Source organism: Oncorhynchus mykiss, chromosome 24, assembly GCF_057628025.1.
Source record: "Oncorhynchus mykiss isolate SJ-2025 chromosome 24, ASM5762802v1, whole genome shotgun sequence".
NCBI classification, from domain to species: Eukaryota; Metazoa; Chordata; class Actinopteri; order Salmoniformes; family Salmonidae; genus Oncorhynchus; species Oncorhynchus mykiss.
The window spans coordinates 12,256,304-12,282,664 of record NC_143045.1 but is presented as its reverse complement, the minus strand read 5'-3'; the positions used below and the strand labels follow the sequence as shown (position 1 = coordinate 12,282,664).

Sequence of the window (26,361 nt, the reverse complement as noted above, 5' to 3'; positions counted from 1 at the left end):
GGTCAAACCAAATCTGAACGCTATGCAGGAGTGAACCAATAAAGCATGGAGAACATTGTACAGCATCCCCCTCCCCAGTCTTCTTGTCCTTAATAGGTTTAGCAGTCAGAAAGCCAAGGCATGGTTCTGCAGGGCTGACTCTACTGCAGCAAAGCGGAGACAGGTAGGACAGAAGCTCTGAGCAACACAGCACAGCTTCATTACTCTGAATGAGTTGACAGAGCTCTTGGCAGGTTAAAGCCTCTCTGCTGACCTGGGACACAAAACCAAGGGAAATGTTCAGAAGCAGAGTGACGCAGAAATAGTTTTTAAAGAAATGTTCACATTTCTAATGCAATACCTACGGTGGGCCCTAATGAACACAAACCTGGACTGGGTCTAAGAAGGTGTGGATCATCTTAAAGCCTGTGGCATAGTTCATCTGGTGGACATGGGAATATGGTTTCAGCTCTGATAATCAATGTTCCACTGCTGGAGTGGGAGATATTGTGAAACTACATGGGAATAACCTTGGAATAGGCTTGGAACATTGGAGCATGTGCGTATGAATGGGCATTGCTTTTAGAAATATACAAAAAGGGGGGAAAGTCTGTCAGTGAGCTGCATTCAACCACATACACCAACTCAAAAAGAAGCTCACTTCGATCACACCTTCAATCACAATCACACATTGTATCTATGTTTATACAACGGGTGGGTCTAATCCTGAATGCTGATTGGTTAAAAGTGCATTCCAGCTGGTGTCTATTCCATAGGTTACCACTGGCTAAATCTATGACGTTAAAATCCCTATTTACTCTGTTCCATCTGACTGCACAATCCACTGCCAGGCAATTTATAATGTTTATCTCCACTACAAAAAGCATCTACCGTAGATATTATCTGACATTTCTTTTAGACTAATATTTAGTTTTCAACAGCAGAGATTTGTATAAACCTTGCTGTCCTTTTCACTAACATTTGCAACATTGCTTCAATATTCAAATTCCATCTCCAGCTCTCCCATAGTAATGACAGACAGGCAGCGTTTCTCAGCCAGTCGAAATCATGAATCAGCTGGCATCCTTTTTATGTACAGTTGAAGTCGGAAGTTTACATGCACCTTAGCCAAATACATTTAAACTCAGTTTTCACAATTTAGTCCTAGTAGAATTCCCTGTTTTAGGTCAGTTAGGACCCCTTTATTTTAAGAATGTGAAATGTCAGAATAATAGTAAATAGAATGATTTATTTCAGCTTTTATTTCTTTCATCACATTCCCAGTGGGTCAGAAGTTTACATACACTCAATTAGTATTTGGTAGCATTGCCTTTAAATGGTTTAACTTGGGTCAAACTTTTCAGGTAGCCTTCCACAAGAATCCCACAATAAGTTGAGTGAATTTTGGCCCATTCCTCCTGACAGAGCTGGTGTAACTGAGTCAGGTTTGTAGGCCTACTTGCTCGCACACACTTTTTCAGTTCAGCCCACAAATTTACTATAGGATTGAGGTCAGGGCTTTGTGATTGCCACTCCAATACCTTGACTTTGTTGTCCTTAAGCCATTTTGCCACAACTTTGGAAGTATGCTTGGGGTCATTGTCCATTTGGAAGACCCATTTGCGACCAAGCTTCAACTTCCTGACTGAGGTCTTGAGATGTTGCTTCAATATATCCACATAACTTTCCCCCTCATGATGCCATCTCTTTGTGAAATGCAACAGTCCCTCCTGCAGCAAAGCACCCCCACAGCATGATGCTGCCACACCCATGCTTCACGGTTGGGATGGTGTTCTTCGGCTTGCAAGCCTCCACATTTTTCCTCCAAACATAATGATGGTCATTATGGCCAAACAGTTCTATTTTTGTTTCATCAGACCAGAGGACATTTCTCCAAAAAGTATGATCTGTGTCCCCATGTGCAGTTGCAAACCATAGTCTGGGTTTTTTATGGCGGTTTTGGAGCAGTGGCTTCTTCCGTGCTGAGCGACCTTTCAGGTTATGTCGATATGGGACTCGTTTTACTGTGGATATAGATACTTCTGTATCGGTTTCTTCCAGTATCTTCACAAGATCCTTTGCTGTTGTTCTGGGATTGATTTGCACTTTTCACACCAAAGTAAGTTCATCTCTAGGAGACAGAATGCGTCTCCTTCCTGAGCGGTATGACGGCTGCGTGGTCCCATGGTGTTTATACTTGCGTACTATTGTTTGTACAGATGAACGTGGTACCTTAAGGCGTTTGGAAATTGCTCCCAAGGATGAACCAGACTTGTGGAGGTCTACAATTTGTTTTCGGAGGTCTTGGCTGATTTATTTAGATTTTCCCATGATGTCAAACAAAGAGGCACTGAGTTTCAAGGTAGGCCTTGAAATACATCCACAGGTACACCTCCAATTGATTCGAATGATGTCAATTAGCCTATCAGAAGCTTCTAAAGCCATGACATAGTTTTCTGGAATTTTCCAAGCTGTTTAAAGGCACAGTCAACTTAGTGTATGTAAACTTCTGACCCACTGGAATTGTGATACAGTGAATTATAAGTGAAATAATCTGTCTGACTCCAACCTAAGTGTATGTAAACTTCCAACTTCAACTGTATATATACGAAGAAATGTAAATTGAAAAAAGGTCAATCGAAACGAAGTGCAGCTGGTTTGCAGTCTTTCCAGCTTCAGTTTGAAGTGATTGTGTTAGCTGTGTTGATGGCTAGCTTCTCTGAACAACAGTGTCCTGGCTTGGGTAGCAACCCTAGACTTGTGTTGGGGCTATATATTGTGGAAGCATGAAATAGCCGAGTGGTGCAGCGGTCTAAGGCACTGCATCTCAGTGCAAGTGGCGTCATTGCAGTCCCTGGTTTGAATCCAGGCTGCATCACATCCGACTGTGATTGGGAGTTCCAACGGGTTGTGCACAATTGGACAAGGTTTGGCCGGGATAGGCCTTCATTGTAAATAAGAATTTGTTCTTAACTGACTTGCCTAGTTAAATAAGGGTTATGTTTTTTTACAATCACTGTGGCACTAATTTCAGAACCAGAAATGTTATTTTTCAAAACTCTAGACACAAAACTCACAAAACCGATGATCAAAATGCACATTTTCCAAAACTTTAACACTATTTCCAATTGCTTGGATAAAATACACATAAAGCTAAGATCATTTGTTCATTGAACTAAAAATCCCCTGTTCAAAATGACACAACTTAACATCAAAGTATTACTATTTCAAAATGCAATTCACACATTACATCTGAGATGATCTAACTATCAATTGATACAACTGCTCAAAATGATAAGTAACTGTTGCATTACTCTTAATGCATAGTTTTATGGAAACTGACAATCAATATTCCATGTTTAGGTCATGACATTTTTAGGATAACCAGATCCATTGACACCAATTACATTGGAACACGCACCAATTGGACTACATTATCTATGGATGTAATATTTCATCATCATTCTCTATCAGACACTGTTTCTATGGTCCCATGTACCACTTTTCCAGACTGTGTTTTCAGATTTGACATTACTTTACACTCACCGGCCACTTTATTAGTACTGGGTAGGACCTCCTTTTTCTTCCACAACAGCCTAAATTATTCACAGTGTTGTACGTTAAGAGATGCCCTTCTGCACACCACTGTTTTAAATGGCTGTTATTTGTGGCCTTTCTGTTAGCTTGAATGAGTCTGGACATTCTCCTCTGACCTCTCTCATTAACAAGGTATTTTTGCCCACAGAACTGCCGCTCACTGAATGTGTTTTGTTTATCGCACCATTCTCTATAAACTCTAGAGACCGTAGTGCGTAAAAATCCCAGGAGGGCAGCTGTTTTTGAGATGTTGGAACTACCATGTCTGGCACCAACAATCATACCACGGTCAAAGTTGCTTAGATTACGCATCTTGCCCGTTTTAATGTTTGGTTGAACAACAACTAAAGCTCTCTACTCTATAAACTCTATATATTGAGTTGCAGGCTGCCACATGACTCACTGTTCAAAGGAGCAGGCTATTTGCGTTAACATGCAGGTGTACCTAATAAAGTGGCCGGTGCATGTATGTATGTATGCAGGCCCTTGTAATTGCTTTTCCAATATTGCCAACTCGTTACTGATGATTGATTTCACATTGTGGTACGAGTATATAGTGAAATCAGTGGTGTCCACCTACAACAACCTAGCGATAACATGGAGCTGGCAGGTGATCCAGGTCACAATCAAGCAGTGGGAGGAGGAAGACGTGGTGGTCAAAGGAATGGCAGGAGACAAGCACCTCTTCTGAGAGGTGGTCGTGGGCCTCGTTTGAGAGGTGTGGGGGAACATTCTAGAGGACAAGGTCACGGACCAAGACAGCGGCAGCAACAGCAAAGCGTGTCCAATGAAATACGAGAAATAGTTGTAGACCAGGTCGTAAATCATGGCACGACAATGACTGAGGCAGCTACAATGATTCAACCAAACCTCAGAAGATCAACCGTGGCCTTAATCATCAGAACTTTCTGCAATGAGAACCGGTAAGTCTTCAGCATGCACTAAACATTTGGCTACTCTCAACTGTCACATGACTGTACACTGCATGCCAATGTGTCCCACAGAGTAGGTGATGTGACTAAATGTGTTCTTACTATAAGTTTCCCTGCAGAATTGAGACTAGGCCAAATAGGGGAGACAGAGGCAGAATTCTGACTGACCAACAAAAGTGGGCTGTGGTCAATTTGGTTCGGGCCAGAAATGATATTTGCCTTACAGAAATTCAGCAGCACATCTTGGACATTGACGACATGTTCAACAATGTGAAAGCCATCAGTTTGCTGACTATTGCCCACATGCTGAAAAGGCACCAGGTGTCTCTAAAACAGCTATACCGTGTGCATTTTGAAAGAAAGGCAGACAGAGTGAAGCAACTGAGGACTGAGTATGTTCAGGTATGTTCAGTTTCAAGATGCCTGTTTCAAGATGCCAAAAATTCTACATCATTGCAATCAGTCATTCTCTTTCCAAAATGTATTTTTAGAGGGTGATGGAGCTGGATGCTGACGAAAACCATCACAAATTCCTCTTTTTGGATGAGACGGGCTTCAACCTGGCCAAAACAAGGAGGAGAGATCAGAATTTAATTGGCCAGCGGGCAACTATCCAAGTACCTGGATAACGCGGGGCCAACATCACCATGTGTGCGGCTATATCGGAAGATGGTGTGGTGAGATGCCGACCTTGTATTGGATCATATAATGCTGCTCTCCTTGTAAACTTCCTTGGTGAGCTAAATCAGGTCTGTAGAGCTGATGGTGTGAACTATGTAATTGTGTGGGATAATGTCAGGTTCCACGATGTTCAAATGGCGCAAGCATGGTTTCAGGCCCATCCTCAATTTACCACTCTGTACTTACCCCCATACTCTCCTTTCCTTAAACTGTTTGAGGAATTTGTCTCCACATGAAGGTGGAAGGTATATGATAGACGCCCTCACGATCAAGCCACCCTTCTCCAGGCCATGGATGATGCATGCTCTGACATCACAACAGACCGGTGTCAGGCCTGGATTCGCCCGAAGATTCTTCCCAAGATGTTTGGCTAATGAAAACATCCATTGTGGATGTGGATGAGAACCTGTGGCCAAATCCACAAGACAGGGTTGATGGAAATATAGAAGAACAGTAATCAACCCTTTGTTTTGTGATTTACAGTAAGCCGGGTGAGGAACACTGCAATTTATGTTTTACTGAAGTTTTTTTCTTTTCTGTAGCTAATTATTTTTGCTTTGATTCAAAGAAACCTATGTTGTGATTTTATTGTATTTCATCAATACATGTCAGATTTTGTTCAATGATTCCACTGTCTGTAGTATTCTCTCTACTAGTCATTTTACAGTGATGTATTTATGTGTAGTACCATAATGAAACATGTATCACATATTTTGTACAACAATATTTTGTCATGCCCTGACCGTAGAGATCTTTTTATTCTCTGTTTGGTTGGTCAGGGTGTGACTCGGGTGGGAAACTCTATGCTCTATGTTTTGGCCGGGTATGGTTCTCAATCAGGGACAGCTGTCTATCGTTGTCTCTGATTGGGAATCATACTTAGGCAGCCTTTCTCCTTTGATATTTGTGGGTAGTTGTCTTTGTTATAGTGGCCTGTATAGCCCTAGTAAACGTCACGGTCGGGTTTTTTTGTTTCTTGATTTGTTGGCGACATTATAATGAAGTCAAATGTACGCTCACCACGCTGCACCTTGGTCCAGTCATTTTCAAGACGATTTTCGTGACATATTTAATGATTGTACGAACAACTACACAGTGACACTATCGGTATCTTGTGTGTGGGTGATATAAACTAATGTTCCTATGGTTTTTAATGATAAATTAGTTATTTGAACCAATGATTCTGCAAGTGCAAGGTTTCTTTAAAGATATGAATGCAAGTGATGACAGTTGAGTTCTGTCGAGTTTTGAAAAATGACCAAGGTTTGGAAATTAGTGCCAAAGTGAATGTAAAAAATATCAAAACTTTTTTTATGAAAATATGTCAATTCTTATTTGAATAGGTTGGTAACCCACTATAAAAGTGATAACATCCTTTCCAGCCAGAAGGATTAAAGGGATAACGTTCTCTACATCCAGAAGGATTAAAGTGATAACATCCTCTCCATCCAGAAGGATTAAAGGGATAACGTTCTCTCCATCCAGAAGGATTAAAGTGATAATGTCCTCTCCAGCCAGAAGGATTAAAGTGATAATGTTCTCTCCAGCCAGAAGGATTAAAGGGATAACGTTCTCTCCAGCCAGAAGGATTAAAGTGATAACGTCCTCTCCATCCAGAAGGATTAAAGGGATAACGTTCTCTCCATCCAGAAGGATTAAAGTGATAACGTTCTCTCCAGTCAGAAGGATTAAAATGATAATGTCCTCTCCAGCCAGAAGGATTAAAGTGATAATGTTCTCTCCAGCCAGGATTAAAGTGATAATGTTCTCTCCATCCAGAAGGATTAAAGTGATAATGTTCTCTCCATCCAGAAGGATTAAAGTGATAACGTCCTCTCCAGCCAGAAGGATTAAAGTGATAATGTTCTCTCCAGCCAGAAGGATTAAAGGAGGGCAGCAGCTCAGGCCAGTTCTCACTGAGAGGGACACTGTTTCTCTGTGTGGAGTCAAATGCATAAAAAGGTCAAGGATTAAGTTTAGAAGTTGTGTAATTAGTGTAATTTTTTCGATTTCGTCTTCTTGGGCTTAACAACACCCGTGCCAATATATCCTCCAAACACCGGCTTCTCTGGCATGATCACTTAAGAATATTCCTGAATATAGAATTACACTAATTACACAACTTCTAAATCTAATCCTTTTTCATGCATTTGACTCCACACAGAGAAACAGTGTCCCTCTCAGTGAGAACTGGCTGAACATGGCTGCTTGGCCTGAGCTGCTGCTCTTTTTTAATCCTTCTGGCTGGAAAAGAGGATAAATCTACTCTGAGGTGGAGCAAGAAAAGATGTTAAGGGAGAGAGGAGGAATAAGAGGTCAAAGCTCAGCGCCAGCTGTGCCACCAGAGACCCTGGGTTCGCGCCCAGTCTCTGTCGTAACCGGCCGCGACCAGGAGGTCCGTAGGGCGATGCACAATTGGCCTAGCGTCGTCCGGGTTAGGGAGGGCTTGGCCGGTAGGGATATCCTTGTCTCATCGCGCACAAGTGACTCCTGTGGCGGGCCGGGCGCAGTGCACGCTAACCAAGGTTGCCAGCTACACAGTGTTTCCTCCGACACATTGGTTCAGCTGGCTTCCGGGTTGGATGAGCGCTGTGTTAAGAAGCAGTGCGGTTTGGTTGCGTTGTGTATCGGAGGACGCATGACTTTCAACCTTCGTCTCTCACGAGCCCGCACGGGAGTTGTAGCGATGAGACAAGATAGTAGCTACTAACAATTGGATACCACAAAATTGGGTAGAAAAAGGGGGTAAAATTCAACAACAACAAAAAAAGAGGTCAAAGCTGCTGTGTTCACAGAGGGAACCGAATCACAGGATGCTAAAAACCTTGACGGGAAAGAGTCAGGCTTATCTGTGTCCCCCTTCCCTGTCACCTGATTATTGTGTGTGTCCCTATGTTGTTCAACCTTCCCTGAAAACCCAAGCAGCTCTTTCCAAACAAACGAGTGGGACAGCCACCAGAAACAAACACTGATGTGTCCCTGTGAAATGTCACAGCCGGAGGAAGAGCAACAAAGAGAGCCCTTGGCAGGACCTTCCTCCTGCTGTGTGTGTGTGTGTGTGTGTGTGTGTGTGTGTGTGTGTGTGTGTGTGTGTGTGTGTGTGTTGTGCCTGAATGTGTGCTGCCCTGAGTGCGTGTGTGTTGTGCCTGAATGTGTGTTGCCCTGAGTGCGTGTGTGTGTGCACGCAAGAGCATGGGAAGGGGTTGTAACTAATTGTTCTCTGTTCTCTCTTGGCGGGAGTCTTCCTTAGAACATCAACTAACAAGCGTTGTCCTCTCGCTTTTGGCCGGATGACAGAGTGTTAGGGGTCAGAGGGTCAGGGAGAAAGGAGAGCAGACCAAGAGATGTTCATGAGAATGTTAAAGACAGGAAGAATAATTCTGGATCATGTTACTTGTAACAGATCATGTTCCAGTCCACATTCCACTAGTATGCTTTCACCTAAGGTAAATATTCTTTGGGCCTGGACAATAGAACTGTACTTGCTTCATAGTTGGAAAACAAGTTGCCAAGGGGGTTCAATAGTGATTGCTTGCTGATTAGCTTGAATAAACATGAACTATGAAGGATTGAATGTTGACGGAATACCAGTCATTGGCCCATATTCACAAAGTGTTTCAGAGTTGGAGCTGGTCTAGGATCAGGTTCCCACCTGTCCATATAATCTTATTCATTATGATCTAAAAGGTCAAAGATCCTATTTCAGCACTCCTACTCTATGGGAAGATTTTATGTGGATACGGGCCCTGGTGTCCAGACAGGCAGTGTCTGTTCCATCTGTGAGAACCTCAAACTGCACACGCCCTCATTATCAATCAATCAAATGTATTTATAAAGCCCTTCCTACATCAGCTGACATCACAAAGTGTCAAAGGACCCCTTTTCTCCCAGAGTGCACTTCTGCCACCTCTAATTACCCAGCAACCCCCATCGAGCGGCCTTTGCCGATCGCAGCCACAGGAAAGGAACATTTATGTTGTTCAAAATGAAAGCACAAGGTCTGCACTGTGTCCATTAGAACATTAACAGTATGCTCTCCTTTAAGGATATACATGTAGGTCAGTCTCTAGAATACAACGCAAAGGGGTGGCTAGTGGGTACAGGGTGGATGCTGAAGGTTAAAAAACATTGACCTTTACAATATTGTTGAAGTGTTTAGTCGAAAAAGGGCATCTGTGTTTCTCTCTGGCCTCTCATTCCCTCTTTCTCACTCGCTCTCTCTCATTACCCCTCTCTCTCTCTCTCTCTCTCCCTCCCTCTCTCTGTCTCTCACTCTCTTTACAATTCTCTCCGCCCCCCCCCCCCCCCCCCCCTTAAACCATGGCAAGGTGTCCACAACATGTTCTCTTCCTCTGACTCCGTGATGACTCACTCACCATACTGGCAGCGTGTTCCTTGGAAGCCTACAGGACACTGACAGATCTGGTCACCTCCCTCATCACACCTGCCCCCATTGAAGCAGGTATTAGCAGCACACACCCCTGTAGAGCACAAAGCACATCAGTCATTTCAGTAGCACCTGCAAATGCTCAGACACATCATGGGCATGACAACACATGATCAATTCATTTCATATGTATCGATAGCGCTACATTATTCCATAGATACATGTGTTAATATGAAAATAATATCCAGTGTTTGTCTTTGAACTCACGGTGCAAACAACCCCTCTCCTTGCCCCTCTGTGTCCACCCAGGGCAGCACCTGGTCACTCTGTGCACATCCATACTGTACACCTGCCTGTAGGCTGTGTAGTAGCCTGTTCTGCAGAAAGGAAATGGCATACAGGTGAAGGATCTTCATTTGATCACCCTGCTGGAGGAGAACTTTCCTGCAATGCAGGAAATGTTAAACTTGTAGTGTATTTGAGGTTTGAAAAGGCTTCTGAAGTTTGTAATTTCCACTTTGAAATGTCAGACTTGATTTTCCCTCAAACCCTAAAAAAATGTCCATTATTTATAATCCACAAAACAATTCAAATTTCCTGTGGCTGCAGGACTATTTTCCTGCTGTATGAAACTGGCTCAAATTAAGATCCTACATCTGTATGAGCCCAGTTATGATAGGAGAGACTCAGCACAACTATCCAACAACAACAACAACAGGGTGGTGGAGAAGATGTGCCACTCACCTCCTTTCGTAGCCAACACACCAGCGGTGGCCGGTGCAGCCTTGCTTCCAGACCTTGACCATCCGAGTGAAGGCCTGGACACAAGGCTGGCGTGCACCCAGCATGGACAACTCCTGCTCCACACACACATTAGGCCTGCAGAGACACAGAGAGGATGGTTCAGTCTGTAACACTTTACATGAAGTTGTAAACACTATAATTACTCTGGGTACAAGGGCTACATTGGTATATACCATGTTGTTGTCATCAAACAGAGTAAAAATGGAGATGAGCGGTTTAGATGTCCTTCAAGTGATTAGTGAGACACAGGACAGGAGAGGGTCAGGGTTGAGGCTCATGAGAGAGAGTTGCTACTCTTCCCCTTCTGACACACCAGAGTTGCTGACCCTCATCACGAACCACCCAGCAGCTCCAGACCCTCCAGCGTCTTGACAGGTGACCAGCGTGTTCCCCCCAGATGAGGTGTGTGTGTGTGTGTGTCACCAGGGAGCACGCCGACACAGGGGAAACACTGACACAATCCAAGAGGAAGCAGATGCACACATTCCAACAGACACAGTAACATACATTACCTAGATGTGCTATCTTATGTATATTCACAGCACCAGATAAACCTGGGAAATGAGCAATTGGATTGAGTTCAGCAATGACAATTGGCCATTGTTAGGAGTATCTCATTGTTTAGCTCAAGGCACACTATACAGCTTGTGCATTACCTGCTGTGGCTCCATAATGTAAAGTAAAAATCATTCTATCTGCATCTGTAGTCTGGGTTTTGGTCTGTTCTCCTTTAGAATTCCCTAGACTCATGTTCTCAAATACTCTGCTAGACTTGGACAGTGTTCCACATACCCAATAAACAACCAATGAAACCCTCCAGGCAATACCAGTTTACAATCTCATAAGAGAAAACATGTCAGAATGTGTGTGTGCTTGTATTTGTGTGTGTGCGTGCATTACTTGGTGCATGTCTGTCTGTCCGCCAACGAAAATGCTAAGGGAATCAGCAGCTGAACAACTGAATATCTACATACCGTAATAAATATATCAAAATGTTTTCGGAACAGGGATTTATAACACACTTTTGTCCAAAGGCGTATTTCTGCATCTGCACACACCATCTGGGTTCAATCGACAGCAGGCTAGGTTAATTAGCTGAGAGAAGTATAAGGCTCCTACATGAAAAAACACTCCTGCATGCGCGTCCTGCACACGCTCATTCTTTTCGGGAAGTCTCTTGAGAAATGCACATTCCTTTTCATCCTCAGTATAATAGTGGTCATGTTTGCAGGGTAAAGTATAATATGGTACATTTTACGTGAGGTGCACAAAGAGCGACGCCTAGAGGACAAATGCATCCAGTTGACTGTTGTGCAGTCAAAAAAGACAGAGTAAATTATACAGATTTCACGTTTGTATCCAACAGTAGAAAACAGTGACAACAAAGCCTAATAACAATGATTAGAGGTTGTGGGCGATCCCTTTAACCAAAAGTAGGCCAGCCTATTGAAACATGCTGCAATAACACATTTCCATTGAAGAGCCGCAAATACCATTTTACAGTACCACTATTTACAGACTCAAATGTTCATGTGTCACATGAAGGCTATAGTGTGCTCATGTATTAGATGATTCAACATAAAATATTCGTGCAAATCTAAAGTCACTCACATGTCAGGTTGTAACTCCAGAGATGATGCGAGGCGCGTGGTGTCCAGTGCTATCATACACCAAATTAAAATGTCCAAGAACATTATTAATTCACACAGAGAAGACCACAAAGTAAATAATGATGTGGTGATAGGTAGTCCTATAGTCGCATCAAATAATTATGTGCATCCTGTCTCCGACTGAAAACGCTCCGAAACAAGACTACAATGCTTCGTCTCCAGCCACAAGATTGTACCGTATCTATAGAGAGCTTGAGAGAAGGTATTGTTGTCCCTCAGTTTGCATCCCCCTTTACCGTATGGGCTCCATTCACAAGAGTGCCGGAGTACCACCCAGGACCACTAGAGGGTCCCTATCATTACTAATGAGATCCATCTCTAGCTCTCCGCTACCTAGAGCTTTTCAACTGTGTATTTTAATCTATGAAAAGTGTGGCCTTTTGACTGGTTTGATTACTCATCTATTCGCGGCCTTTTTTTACGAGATCAAAAAAGTGTACCAACCCTAAGACTTTTGACACCTTCCTGCTATATTGTTTTTTCTCTGGAACCGGTAGGCCTATTTTATGGTGGTTTGTTGGAGTTTATTGACGTTTATATTAGATCTCGTTGAGTTAGAAACAGCGACCTCCAGTGTTGTTGTCGTGAATTTATTAATAGCTGTGTATTACAGGAGACGGCCCTTCTACGCAAATTTGCAGTTTTCTCATATGTTAATTCAAATGTAGGCTCACGGTACTGAGTGCAGAGTGGGACATTAATGGCTGTGTGTGTGTGTTTCTCTCTACATCCTGCTCTTTCCCTTCTCTCCACTTCTTTCTCTCTGTTTTTCTCCCTCTTTCTCTCTTTCATCTTCTCCTTCAAACACTTCCACTCCACTTTCACTTTCTGCATCTCCTCTGCCTTCTCTTCGACATCTACTTTTATTTTGTAGAGGAAGAATAAGATTAACATCTCATTCTCTGTCTTTTTTCATCATCTCTCCTGTTCCTGTAATATTCTACCTTCTCTTATTCACATCCACTTTCAACCTTTCCAACGTCTTATTCTTCCTTTCTAATTTCTCTTTCTCCTTTTCCAACTTTCCAACTTTCAACAATATTTCAGGTTTCTTGCTCTTCTTCTCAAGTTTCTCTTTCTGCCTATCCAGCCCCTTGTCTTTCAGCTCTACCTACTCCCACTTCTTCTCCATCCTCCGATTCTCCTTCTCCGCCACCTGTCTCTGCCTTGCCACCTTCTCCTTCCTCTATACCCCCTCCTTCCTCTTCTTCATTTCCTCCTTTGCGTTCTCCATTCCCTACCTCCTCCAACACATTCCCCTTTATTTCCTCCTTCCTTCTTATGGATCTTCTCCAGCAGTTTGTAGAGCGTTTTCACAGTGTCTTCTATAATCTCTGCATCCACACTCTCTTTAACTCTCTGGATTTCCCTCTCAATCTCTGCACGTGTTTTTGCTCCAACCTTCCAAAAATTGTGATACAACTGCTGAATAAGTAGGCTTAATAATTTATATCAGTTAATAATACACCAGGCAACATTTTAGGAAAATCGATGCATTCTTATGATCAAACAATAAAAAAAGTAGCTCAAATATGTTTTGACCTATGGTTAATAGGTACCTACCATGTGAGACAACATTTATTTTTACTTCACTACATTCCTAATGAAAATAATGTACTTTTTACTCCATACATTTCCCCAGACACCAAACACATTTTGAATGCTTAGCAGGACAGGAAAATACTCAAATTCATGCACATGACAACATCCACAGTCATCCATACTGACTCTCATCTGGCAGACTCTCTAAACACACATGCTTCGTTTGTAAATTATGTCTGAATGTTCGAGTGTGCCCCTGGCTATCCGTCAAACAACCTCAACTCATCACTGTCAAACGCTCCCTGAAACACTTCAGCGAGCAGGCCTTTTTAATCGACCTGGCCGGGATATTCTGGAAGGATATTGATCTCCTCCCGTCAGTAGAGGATGCCTGGTTATTTTTTTTAAATGCCTTCCTCACCATCTTAAATAAGCATGCCCCATTCAAGACATTTAGAACCAGGGACAGATATAGCCCTTGGTTCTCTCCAGACCTAACTGCCCTTAACCAACACAAAAACATCCTTTGGCGTTCTGCATTAGCATCGAACAGCCCACGTGATATGCAACTTTTCAGGGAAGCTAGAAACCAATATACACAGGCAGTTAGAAAAGTCAAGGCTAGCTTTTTCAAGCAGAAATTTGCTTCCTGCAACACAAACTCAAAAAAGTTCTGGGACACTGTAAAGTCCATGGAGAATAAGAACACCTCCACCCAGCTGCCCACTGCACTGAGGATAGGAAACACTGTCACCACCGATAAATCCACTATAATTTAGATTTTTTATTTTTTTTGTCTGAGATTCCCAAAGATTGGAAAGCAGCTGCGGTCATCCCCCTCTTCAAAGGGGGGGACACTCTTGACCCAAACTGCTACAGATCTATATCAATCCTGCCCTGCCTTTCTAAGGTCTTCGAAAGCCAAGTCAATAAACAGATTACCGACCATTTCGAATCCCACCATATCTTCTCCGCTATGCAATCTGGTTTCAGAGCTGGTCATGGGTGCACCTCAGCCACGCTCAAGGTCCTAAATTATATCTTAACCGGCATCAATAAGAAACAATACTGTGTAGCCGTATTCATTGACCTGGCCAAGGCTTTCGACTCTGTCAATCACCACATCTTCATCGGCAGAATCGATAGCCTTGGTTTCTCAAATGATTGCCTGGCCTGGTTCACCAACCACTTCTCTGACAGAGTTCAGTGTGTCAAAAAGGAGGGCCTGTTGTCCAGGCCTCTGACAGTCTATATGGGGGTGCCACAGGGTTCAATTCTTGGACCGACTCTCTTCTCTGTATACATCAATGATGTCGGTCTTGCTGCTGGTGAGACTCTGATCCACCTCTACGCATACGACACCATTCTGTATACTTCTGGCCCTTCTTTGGACACTGTGTTAGCAACCCTCCAGATGAGCTTCAATGCCATACAACTCTCCTTCCGTGGCCTCCAATTTCTCTTAAATACAAGTAAAACTAAATGCATGCTCTTCAACCGATCGCTGCCTGCACCTGCCCGCCCGTCCAACATCACTACTCTGGATGGTTCAGACTTAGAATATGTGGACAACTATAAATTCCTAGGTGTCTGGTTAGACTGTAAACTCTCCTTGCAGACTCACATCAAACATCTCCAATCCAAAGTTAAATCTAGAATTGGCTTCCTATTTCGCAACAAAGCATCCTTCACTCATGCTGCCAAACAATACCCTTGTAAAACTGACCATCTTACCGATCCTCGACTTCGGCGATGTCATTTACAAAATAGCCTCCAATACCCTATATAAATAAATTGGATGCAGTCTATCACAGTGTCATCCGTTTTCTCAACAAAGCCACATGTACTACCCACCACTGTGACCTGTATGCTCTCGTTGGCTGGCCCTTGCTTCATACTCGTCGCCAAACCCACTGGCTCCAGGTCATCTACAAGACCCTGCTAGGTAAAGTCCCCCCTTATCTCAGCTCGCTGGTCACCATAGCAGCACCCACCTGTAGCACGCGCTCCAGCAGGTATATCTCTCTGGTCGCCCCCAAAGCCAATTCTTCCTTTGGCCGCCTCTCCTTCCAGTTCTCTGCTGCAAATGATTGGAACGAATTACAAAAATCTCTGAAACTGGAAACACTTATCTCCCTCACTAGCTTTAAGCACCAGCTGTCAGAGCAGCTCACAGATTACTGCACCTGTACATAGCCCATCTATAATTTAGTCCAAACAACTACCTCTCCCCCTACTGTATTTATTTATTTATTTAGCTCCTTTGCACCCCATTATTTCTATCTCTACTTTGCACATTCTTCCACTGCAAATCTACCATTCCAGTGTTTTACTAGCTATATTGTATTTACTTCGCCACCATGGCCTTTTTTTTGCCTTTACCTCCCTTATCTCACCTCATTTGCTCACATTGTATATAGACTTATTTTTCTACTGTATTATTGACTGTATGTTTGTTTTACTCCATGTGTAACGCTGTGTTGTTGTATGTGTCGAACTTCTTTGCTATATCTTGGCCAGGTCGCAATTCTAAATGATAACTTGTTCTCAACTTGCCTACCTGGTTAAATAAAGGTGAAATAAATTCAAATAAATTCAAATTAAAAAAGCAAGAATTTGATGCCGTCTGGTTTGCTTAATATAAGGAATTTGAAATAATTTATACTTTTAATTTTGATACTTTAGTATATTTTAGCAATTACATTTACTTTTGATACTTAAAGTAAAACCATAGACTTTTAGACTTTTACTCAAGTAGTATTTTACGGGGTCATGTGGACTCCCTTCAAATTAGTGGATTTGGCTATTTCAGCCACACCCGTTGCTGACAGGTGCATAAAATCGAACAGCCATGCAATCTCCATAGACAAACATTAGCAGTAGAATGGCCTGTACTGAAGAGCTCAGTGACTTTTAACTGTAAGTGCTGTTATTGTGAAGTGGAAACGTCTAGGAGCAACAACAGCTCAGTCTGCAAAGTGGTAGGCCACATAAGCTCACAGAACAGGACCACCGAGTGCTGAAGCGCAAAGCACGTACAAATCGTCTTTCCTCTGGAAGCAACGTCAGCACAAGAACTGTTCGTCGGGCGCGTCATGAAATGGGTTTCCATGGCTGAGCAGCTGCACACAAGCCTACGATCACAATGCTCAATACCAAGCGTCTGCTGGAGTGGTGTAAAGCTCGTTGCCATTGGACTCTGAAACAGTGGAAACAGGTTCTCTGAGTGATGAATCACGCTTCGCTATCTGGCAGTCCGACTGACGATCTGGGTTTGGCAAATGCCAGGAGAACGCTACCTGCCCCAATGCATAGTGCCAACTGTAAAGTTAGGTGGAGGAGGAATAATGGTTTGGGGCTGTTTTTCATGGTTCGGGCTAGGCCCATTAGTCCCAAAGAAGGGAAATCTTAATGCTACAGCATAAAATGACATTGTAGACGGTTCTGGGCTTCCAGCTTTGTGACAACAGTTTGGGGAAAGCCCTTTCCTGTTTCAGCACGACAGTGCCCCATGCACAAAGCGAGGTCCATACAGATCGGTATGGAAGAGATTGACTGGCCTGCACAGAGACCTGACCTCAACCCCATGGAAGACCTTTGAGATGAATGGGAACTCCGACTGCAAGCCAGGCCTAATAGCCCAACATCAGTGCCCAACCTCAATAATGCTCTCGTGGCTGAGTGGAAGCAAGTCCCTGCATTCCAACATCTAGTGGAAAGCCTTCCCAGAAGAGTGGAGGCTGTTATAGCTGCAAAGGGGGGACCAACTCCATATTAATGCCCATTATTTTGAAATGAGATGTTCGATGAGCATGTGTCCACATACTTTTGGCCATGTAGTGTATCTTTACTTTTACCCAAATATGACAATTGGGTACTTTTTCCAACACTGCAGAAATCATTACAACAGATATTATAACAGGTATTTTATTGTACCAAGAACAATCATTTTCATGTGACGTAAAACAACTTCCGGTTTCGGTCCCCATCCATTACATTCATTCAGGGCGGCAGTGTACATTGTTGTCCCTTTCAGCTTCCTGGAATCAACATATAAGGATGCTACATCATTTGTAATGCACTCTTGAATCTTCAGCTGGACCATATCCATTTTTGCACGTATATTTAATTGATGGGAGAAGAACAAACCAAAGGGTAAGGCCAGCTAGGTAGCTACCACTACCAGCTAGAAATTGAGCTAGCGTGCTAGATAACTGCCTGTCATACCGACATTTCAAAGTATCTGGTCAGGCCGCAGTCAGTAGTTAGCTTGCTACTCGCTAAATACTATTTGGAATTGCATTTATGGGGCTTTATATGGGTAAACATTACAGACACTAAGCGCACCAACATATCTAGATAGCTAATTTAGCTAGCTAGCCAGCTTGATACCTAGACAGCTATTTTTTGCTGATATTCCAGCCATCCAAGGTCTATTTTGGTTTCATTGGTGAAAATACTAGCTATTAGTAAGTTGTCCTCATTTGGAGAGTGGAGATACATTCAGGCCATTGATTCAGATGCTCCTTTTATCTTTATCACATGATAGCATCGCGAACATTCGTTATATTTTAATCCAACGACGAAGACCATCACCATCAAGGTTTCCTGGGGTATAGTTAGTTAAAAATAAGCCTATATGTGGCTACATGGATAAGCATTTTATTTTAGCGCCTCTTCTCTTAATACATAAACTGAAACTTGCTTGTCGTTGTATTATTGTTGTGAAGGGGAATCCCAAACAATGTTGTGTAACCAGTTAGTTGGGTTTGCTGATATTGAAAGTAAATGACGCTTTTAAAAATATTTTTCAGCCAAATGAACGGAGCAGCATTCCCCTCTCCCACTGCAGAGATGGCGGAGATGAACCGCATCCACTACGAGCTGGAGTACACAGAGGGCATCAGCCAGCGCATGAGGATTCCAGAGATGCTCAAAATTGGCCCCTACGGTCATGACAACCCCGAGGCAGGCTCACATGACCTGCACAACGTCATGATGCAGGTCCCAGAGAGGATCGTAATGTCAGGTAGCCACATTGGTCCTCTACAGGGTCTCTGTAGTGTTGATACTCGTGGACCATGTTCATTAGGCTCAAAATCGATGATGTTCTTCCAGACACAAGTTTCATTTTCCATTGCAAACTGTTTTAGGTTTCAAGTCTTAATAAACATAACCCTGTATTGGCCCTTATGTGACACCCCTCCTGACTGCTCTTCTCAGGAGACAGTGAGGACTCTCAGTTCCCCAGGCCCAGAGACCTGGACTTGATCCAGTCCACCCCGCTAGAGAGCCTGTCCCTGAAGACCCCTCCTCGGGTCCTCACCCTCAACGAGCGGCCACTGGACTTCATGGAAATGGAGCGCAGTGCAGCCCCAGCCCAGCCCAGTGAGGAGGTACTGGAGGCTGGAAAGTCTAGAGATGAACAGAAAGTACTGATGGGTTGATGTGATGGACCAGGGCAGGCATGTGTGAACAAGCGGTATCAAACCCTGGTCACCCAAGCAACTCAAGACTGTGCTAGCTCTTTGAGCTAAAGCTTAGACATTAGTTATTTGAGCTTACACAAATGTTCAGATCTCTGGCATGGCCATTTGTCTTGTGATCTTAGTTCACAGAACCACATCCTCTACACTGAATGTGGAATTTATTTGAATGTGAAGGCAAAGTCAGTATTTTACAGGAAGGGGATTTTAGTATTTAACTGTTCTCCCCTTCTCATAGGTGCGTTTGCAAGGGCGGTTGCGGCGGGAACGTTCAGCCAGCGAGAACACCACTGTCCGTCACAATGGCCAGATTGCCAGAAACGATTCAACGTAAGTAGCCTATCAACTGTGGTCCACACCCCAGTAGTGCCATGCACAATCCACCACCACCACCACACCCCTCTCCTTTTCTGGAAGCCTGTCCTTTTCCTCCCATCTCTCCAGTGGTTTTCCCCTGTCTGCTGACCTGTTTGTCCATCTCTCACTCTCTGTTTGTTGTGATAAAGACTTGGCTGTAGTTGGGTGTCTGTATCTCAACGGTGTTGTTGCTCACTCTGTAGCCTGTTTGGTTGGAACCTGTCTTTGGGTCTGCACCCAGTGCTGTTGCAATGCTGTGTCACTGAAGGTAGTGTAGTTTCCTCCTGTCCTGAGCATGGTACTAAAACTTGCTCTTAATTCTCTTCACTATTAACATATTAATATATTATACTGTACCAGGGAGAGGCACCTTACAGTAAACTTGGCATAGAGCCATTTAATTTGTTCAAAGCTTATTTCACTATATGAAGTCCTTGGGGATCCTCTTTTGTTCAGAGCAGCTTTGTGGGGGATGATTCATTGGGACCTTTAATTAGGACCTTTCCATGCTTTTGTTTCTGCATCTCCCTTCCTGGTAGAGGGTTAGGTATAGTTCAATGGTGCACTAGTATGATCTGTTTGGCATCACCCCATCAGTACCATCTGTCACTCTTTGGTGGCTGTTATCTCTGCTCAGTGAGTAAAGTGCAGATGGTCTTTCTCCCCTCCCTCTTATTCACTCTCTCGCTCTCTCTGCTCTGTTTTCTCTGGCTTGGCCACTCGTGTTGGTGGGGGCAGTGTGACCCCGTTCCCCCCAGCCCCTCTTCGCGTCTTCCCCCCTCTCGCCATGGCCGAGGACGAACAGAACCTGTACAGCGCTAGCGGCGTTCTCTCTTTCATCCAGTCCACCACGCGCCGGGCCTACCAGCAGGTCTTGGAGGTTCTGGACGAGAACCACCGCAGGTGATCTCATGACCCCTCTTAAGGTCATCTCTAGGCTGACCTCTCCCACTCTGCTCACTGTGCAGAGATTAACCCCAAAATTCAACACAGTACAATTGTATTAATTCTCTCTTGAGGCAATGAAGTCCCTGCTGTTGTCTCTTTCGTGTGGACAGGGTCATCAAATCTCGGCTATTTGGACAATTTAAAAAATCTACGATAATTGAATTTGGATATTTGCTCGATGAACAAAATGATTTTTTATTGACCATATTTTGATCATTTATTTTGGGGCAATGGGTAGGAAACACCTGGTCATTTCTAACATTCAGTAACACTATTAATATGTCATGATGTATATTTATCATTGAAATCAAGATTGACTTTGCTTGATGTGCTGTTATCGAGCTGTGTCTTTTATCGAGCTGTGATAGGGGAGTAGTGTGATGATCTCAGTCATATTTTCATTGAAAACAGTCCGTTTTAAATTAGTCCTCTTCTTGCTCTATCCATGTGTTGTAAAGCCATTATCAAGCATTGTCAACAGCCAACCTATATAGTGACATCTATTGTCTACTCTGAGGAGAAGTTAGTGTTTTGGAGATGAATATATTGGCAGTCTTACAGAGGTCAGTTTTATAATGCATGATGGAAGTCTTAAGACCTGAGTGAGTGTGAGAGACTTTGGGATTGTAAGTGTGAGACTGTACTTTGGTGTGCTGCTCCATTTCTTTCTATTGCTTCCTCTCTCCCTTCCTTGTTTCTGCCCTCTTCAGCAAGCCGTCACTGCGAGGGGGGTCTGCCTCGACCTCTAACCCCCTGCATGAATCCAGGTAACTCCACCTGGCACGTAGACTTCACTCCTCTCTTTCTTCCTTTTTCCTCCTTTCCTTTCATAATATAGGCCCCTCATACTCAACTCTGGACCCTTTTTTATTTGTTATTTTTAACAATTATTTAACGGCAAGTCAGTTAAGAACAAATTCTTATTTACAATGACGGTCTAAGAACAGTGGGTTAACTGCCTTATTCAGAGGCAGAACAACAGATTTTTACCTTGTTATCTCGGGGATTCGATCTTGCAACCTTTCGGTTACTGGCCCAATGCTCTAACCACTAGGCAACCTCTTCAGCAAGCCAGTTCCACTACGTTTTTTTCATTGTGCCCCCTAATCAGGAACTTATTTAGACCTGGAACATCAGGTGTGTACAAATAATGATCAGGTAGAACAGAACCAGCAGGCTCCGGACCTTGTAGGGTCAGCGTTGAATACCCCTGATATAGGCTGTAGTTATTGTCAGAGGATGAGTGTCATTGCTGTCAATGTTTCCAATATTAGTTGAAAAGATAGTTGGGCAATGAGTAATGCCGGTCTATTGAACTATTGTCAATGTATTGTGAATTTATTTATAATAGAAATACATTGACAATAGTTCAATCATTGATCATTAAGCTGAGAACTTCAATGTCATATTATGATCAATGATCAGAAATATCATCTTGCCTGATCCATGATAGAAATGGTTAACCAGGATGTGTTTGGTCTATTTCTCTTCACCCAAGGCTTAACCTGGCCACTCTAGACACTACTCTGGATGTTTCCATGGCTCCTGATGACATGGCTGTCGTAGATGCAGCAACGCTTCGACGTCAGGTCTGCTCCTAATACGTCTTGACTGTACTTCTACGGAAGGTATATCATTCAGCAGTTTTTGTTTTGGCTATATTGGTTGGTGGTGTTGATGTGATTGTCATTGGTGTGCCTGTAGATCATCAAGCTGAACCGGAGGCTCCAGCTCATAGAAGAGGAGAACAAGGAGAGGGCCAAACGTGAGATGATCATGTACTCCGTCACCGTAGCCTTCTGGCTTATCAACAGCTGGGTTTGGTTCCGCCGCTAGAATCCTTTTCTCGGAACCACTGACAGAGAGTGGAGAACATAGAAGAGGAGGGAAGAGGCTATGTTTCAAATGGTAGACAAATGTACTCTCTGCATTTAGCCACAGTGCTGGACAGCCTTGCTCTTGGGCAATGGGATGTTTGATTTCATTTTATTGTATACATGTACTTGTAATTATTTTTTACAATGCTATATTTTTTTTGTTGCTTAAGAATCAAAGAATGACTCGGCTGTAAATATTTCTTCATGTTACTCAGTTGTTATCATTGCTCCTGAGGTATTTCCAACAGATAAGAGGTCTAAAGAAAATTATAACATAAGACGCATCGAAATGGGTTAAATATTTATTGGGAATTGGAATGATGTGAAAAGATAAAAAAATAAATATATATTGTGAAGCACTGCTGTTATATTGTAAGATAATACATAATGTAAAATTGACTAATGGTTTTAATTGATGTATAGTACTGCAAGGAAATATAAAGTCACACTGTTGCTATTACACTATTCATTATGTTATTATTATTTATTGATTATGTATGGCCCATATCCACCAAGCCATAAGCATGATATGCTTTTTCTCATATTTTATCTTCAGTTACTACCTTTTTTGTTTTACCAAGTACTTTCTGGCTGAAGCACAATGTTATCAAATTGGTTGTAGTTTTCAGTTGTAATGTACCAGCATATTATGCTGAGAGTCATGCAATTTTATTGGAATAAATGACAAAATAGCTAATTTGGATGTTTGAGTTTAGTTATATTAGTTGTTACCAGTATTAATTAGCAGTGTTGGGGAAGCTACTCTGAAAATATAGTTGACCAATTACTTCACACTAAAAGAAGATAAACTACACTAAAGTTACCCGTAAGAAAAATATAGCTTTTCTAAAGTGACTTAGAAAAAGTAGTTTACTACGTCCAAACCACTTCATGAACGATTCTCACATCTAAATCTGAAATGTCAGACTAAAAATTGCATGAACAGATCACCCAGTGGTCAGATGTAAACAGAATGTGTAAATTAGCCTATTAAATACAGTGATTTAGCCTATTAAACACCAAGCTACTGCTAAATCTAATGAAATTACTAGTTGAACTAAATGTAGGTCATTACTCCCTGCCTAACATTGTTAATTAGTATTAAGTATATTGTTATTACTATGTTATTACAACGTAAAATGGAACCGTTTATAATCTGGAACTAATTTGGCGCTTTATGGTTGCTTTCCGGAAGGTTTTCATAGTCCCACACCATCAGAAAACTGTCATGGCGTCTGGATACATTGTAAGTCGTGGTGTGCTAACATTTGGAATTCACTATCAACATGTTTGTAGAAATGTACTCCTTACACATACCCGAGAGAAGAAGCGATGGATGAAAGCATATACTCTTTTGATGGAAAGAAAGTTGAAGATAGAAGGGCCTCCACCACCTAAGCCACGGTATGTAAAATGCTAGCTTAGTAAGGTAACGTTTTCTTGGTATCATAGGGGTCAAGGCCATTGGTGTTCATGGTTAGCTTGATAAGAAAGTTGGCATAAATAGGATGCAGAATTCAACCATTTTGTGTAAAATCCAGTGCACCTGTTCGTTATCTAATGCAATACGTCCCCGCAGGAGGCCTAATGGTAGGCCGTCATTGTAAATAACAATTTGTTCTTGAGTTCTTAATTTTTATTTAACTAGGTCAGTCAGTTATCTTAATAGGATCAATTTGACAATCGATTGGACATGGGCTATAGAATCTGGAGCAATTGACAATAAATACGGAAATTAGCTGGCTAGCCAATATAGAACAGACTACACTACATGAACAAAAGTATATGGACACTTGTTATTCCACAATCATGGCCATTAATGACTTGCCTAGTTAAATAAAGTAAAAAAATAAACAAAAGTGCGGCGTGATTCATCACTCCAGGGAACACGTTTCCACTGCTCCAGAGTCCAATGGCGGCGAACTTTACACCACTCCAACCAACGCTTTGCATTGTGCATGGTGAACTTAGGCTTGTGTGCGGCTGCTCGGCCATGGAAACACATTTCATGAAGCTCCAGGCAAACCGTTCTTGTGCTGACGTTGCTTCCAGAGGCAGTTTGGAACTCAGTAGTGAGTGTTGAAACTGAGGACAGATGATTTTTACGCGCTTCAGCACTCGCCGGTCCCGTTCTGTGAGCTGTGTGGCCTACCACTTTGCGGCTGAGCTGTTGTTGCTCCTAGTCATTGCCACTTCACAATAACAGCACTTACATTTGACCGAGGCGTTGAAAGTCTCTGAGCTCTTTATTTAGTAAGGCCATTTTACTGCCAATGTTTGTCTGTGGAGATTGTATGGCTGTGTGCTCAAGTTTATACACCTGTCAGTATCTTAGCTACATACTGATTGCATGTACCGTGATCTTCGTTATGAATTTCCCTATGTTCTGTCTCCTAGTGCTCAAAAACCTAACTGGGACTACCATGCAGAAGTCCAGGCATTCAGCAGCCGCCTTAAAGAAAGTTTCTCCCCGGAGCTCCTGAAGACAGCCTTTGTGAACCCCTGTTACATTCAGTCAGAGCAAGAGAGGAGGCAGGCACTCGGTGTGGACTCTGAAATGGCCGCTCTAGTCCTGGGGGACAACATTCAGCTGCACAGACAGGGCTTGGAGTTCACCAAGAGCTTCTTGTCTGACTGGTGCAGGGCTAGCTTCCCTAGCCTGCCCAGCATGGGAGTGGTCGCCATTGTCGCGCACCTGACCAGTCATCCAGTCGTGTGCCTTGTGGCACGGAACCTTGCCATCGAGGACCTAACTATGAGCGCTCAATTCCCGGTCCCTGATGAAGTATTGCACAGTACGTTCCTCGCTGTGATCGGAGCACTCCAGGAGAGCAGTGGAGCTGAGAGAGCAGGCCTTTTCCTTCGGGTAAGAAGATTCTTACAACTTTCAACACCCACCTCAACATGATTAATCATCTCAAATTTACATTAGTTTGTTTGTGTAGCTGAAGATGATCACACCTCCCATGCCCTCTTCTCTCCTTTCAGGATTTCCTGGTCACTCAGCTGGTAGGGAAAGACCTGTTTGAGATGTGGTCGGTGGTAAACCCAATGGGGCTGCTGGTGGAGGAGTTGTCCAAGAGGAACATGGCCCTCCCAGAGCCTCGCCTCACCAGGTCGGCCGGCGCCGGCACTGTGCTCCCACTCTACTTTGTAGGGCTGTACAGGTATGCCTCGCTGGTCACTCCCATCAGTACACCCCCTGATAAAGTCAGGAGATTTTCCTCACCAGGAATACGCTGTGTCCCAGGACTGAAAGTGTTTTTTTCTGGTCAGGACAAACTCTTTACATTACTTATGGAGTATGTGTGAGGTATGTGGTAGTGTTCTGCCGGTACTTATTTGTTTGTTGATCATGTTACTGAGTGAGTATGTGTCCTCAGTGATAAGAAGCTCCTTGCCGAGGCTCCAGGGGAGACCGTTCTGGCTGCGGAGGAGGAGGCGGCACGCGTGGCCCTGAGGAAACTCTATGGCTACACTGAGAACCGGAGACCCTGTGACTTCTCTGCAGTGGAGCAGCCTCAGGCTCCTGGCCTCCAATCCTTCAGCAGCAGCTAAAGGACGTCACCCCAAGCACTACAATGTCTTCCATCAGTTGATGACAGCTCTTGACACAACAGAGGGTCAAAGTCAAGCGGTTCCCTTAGCCTATCAGGACCAACCTCTGACAGACTCATACCTACAGACACAGGAATTACCCTCCAAACTATGTGGTCTCATCAGCCTTGCAATTAGAGGACTGTCCTTGGGCAAAATATAGTTTTTTTGTGTAATAGATTATTGATCTAAAAGCTAAATGTTTCATGTCCATAATAAATCTGTATCCCTGAGCACATCTCTTCAAAGAAAGTGTATCATACCATCTTTGGTTTCTCCTTGTCTGCTTATTATTAGGTGTTATTTATTGATGTATGACATTAGTCTGCTCTATAAAAAACATGGTTTATCAATGTGTGAAGTGTCTGGATTGATTTCACAAGAGCAGAATCCAAGACACTAAGTTGGCAAGTCATTTTTGGCTAGTCAGGATCACCTGCTGTGATTGGTTGCCAGGACAATGTCTCTGACATCCATAGTGGGAGATGTGGCTCCCTCCTTTAT

General features: G+C 43.1%; 4 protein-coding genes across 8 annotated transcripts in view; 3 read left to right on the top strand and 1 right to left on the bottom strand.

Moving 5' to 3' along the window:
- The window catches only part of LOC110503322 (uncharacterized), a 90,362-nt gene extending 78,052 nt beyond the window's left edge, over nt 1-12,310 (bottom strand). For both annotated transcript variants that reach the window (XM_036961613.2, XM_036961615.2), the window contains exons 1-4: nt 11,992-12,310; nt 10,321-10,455; nt 9,844-9,953; nt 9,566-9,670 (exon numbers count right to left, since the gene is read on the bottom strand). In XM_036961613.2, the coding sequence (XP_036817508.1) occupies nt 9,566-9,670; nt 9,844-9,953; nt 10,321-10,455; nt 11,992-12,074 (433 nt within the window). In that variant the 5' untranslated portion in view covers nt 12,075-12,310. The remainder of the gene's footprint in view (nt 1-9,565; nt 9,671-9,843; nt 9,954-10,320; nt 10,456-11,991) is intronic.
- LOC149972365 (uncharacterized) lies at nt 4,174-5,217 on the top strand. The gene is given in 5 exon segments (XM_090219122.1): nt 4,174-4,499; nt 4,628-4,795; nt 5,002-5,134; nt 5,136-5,159; nt 5,161-5,217. Coding segments are annotated over 5 exon segments (708 nt in total).
- A 5,226-nt stretch (nt 12,311-17,536) lies between the features above and the next one.
- On the top strand, nt 17,537-22,957 carry LOC110503750 (mitochondrial fission factor homolog B). 4 transcript variants are annotated; one of them, XM_021582254.3, is made up of 8 exons: nt 17,537-17,747; nt 18,407-18,621; nt 18,816-18,988; nt 19,317-19,408; nt 20,174-20,338; nt 21,094-21,150; nt 21,882-21,972; nt 22,088-22,957. In XM_021582254.3, the coding sequence occupies exons 1-8, from the start codon at nt 17,725-17,727 to the stop codon at nt 22,217-22,219; spliced, it is 948 nt and encodes a 315-aa protein (XP_021437929.1). In that variant the 5' UTR covers nt 17,537-17,724; the 3' UTR covers nt 22,220-22,957. The 4 variants fall into 4 exon arrangements, with proteins under 4 accessions (XP_021437929.1, XP_036817653.1, XP_090075247.1 ...); XM_036961758.2 differs by lacking the exon at nt 20,174-20,338 and having other exon boundaries at nt 17,550-17,747; XM_090219121.1 differs by lacking the exon at nt 21,094-21,150 and having other exon boundaries at nt 17,550-17,747.
- A 500-nt stretch (nt 22,958-23,457) lies between these two features.
- LOC110503749 (large ribosomal subunit protein mL44) lies at nt 23,458-26,109 on the top strand. The gene is given in 5 exon segments (XM_021582253.3): nt 23,458-23,664; nt 24,658-25,126; nt 25,249-25,427; nt 25,644-25,780; nt 25,783-26,109. Coding segments are annotated over 5 exon segments (1,038 nt in total). The 5' UTR covers nt 23,458-23,488; the 3' UTR covers nt 25,860-26,109.
- Nucleotides 26,110-26,361: the final 252 nt, after the last annotated feature.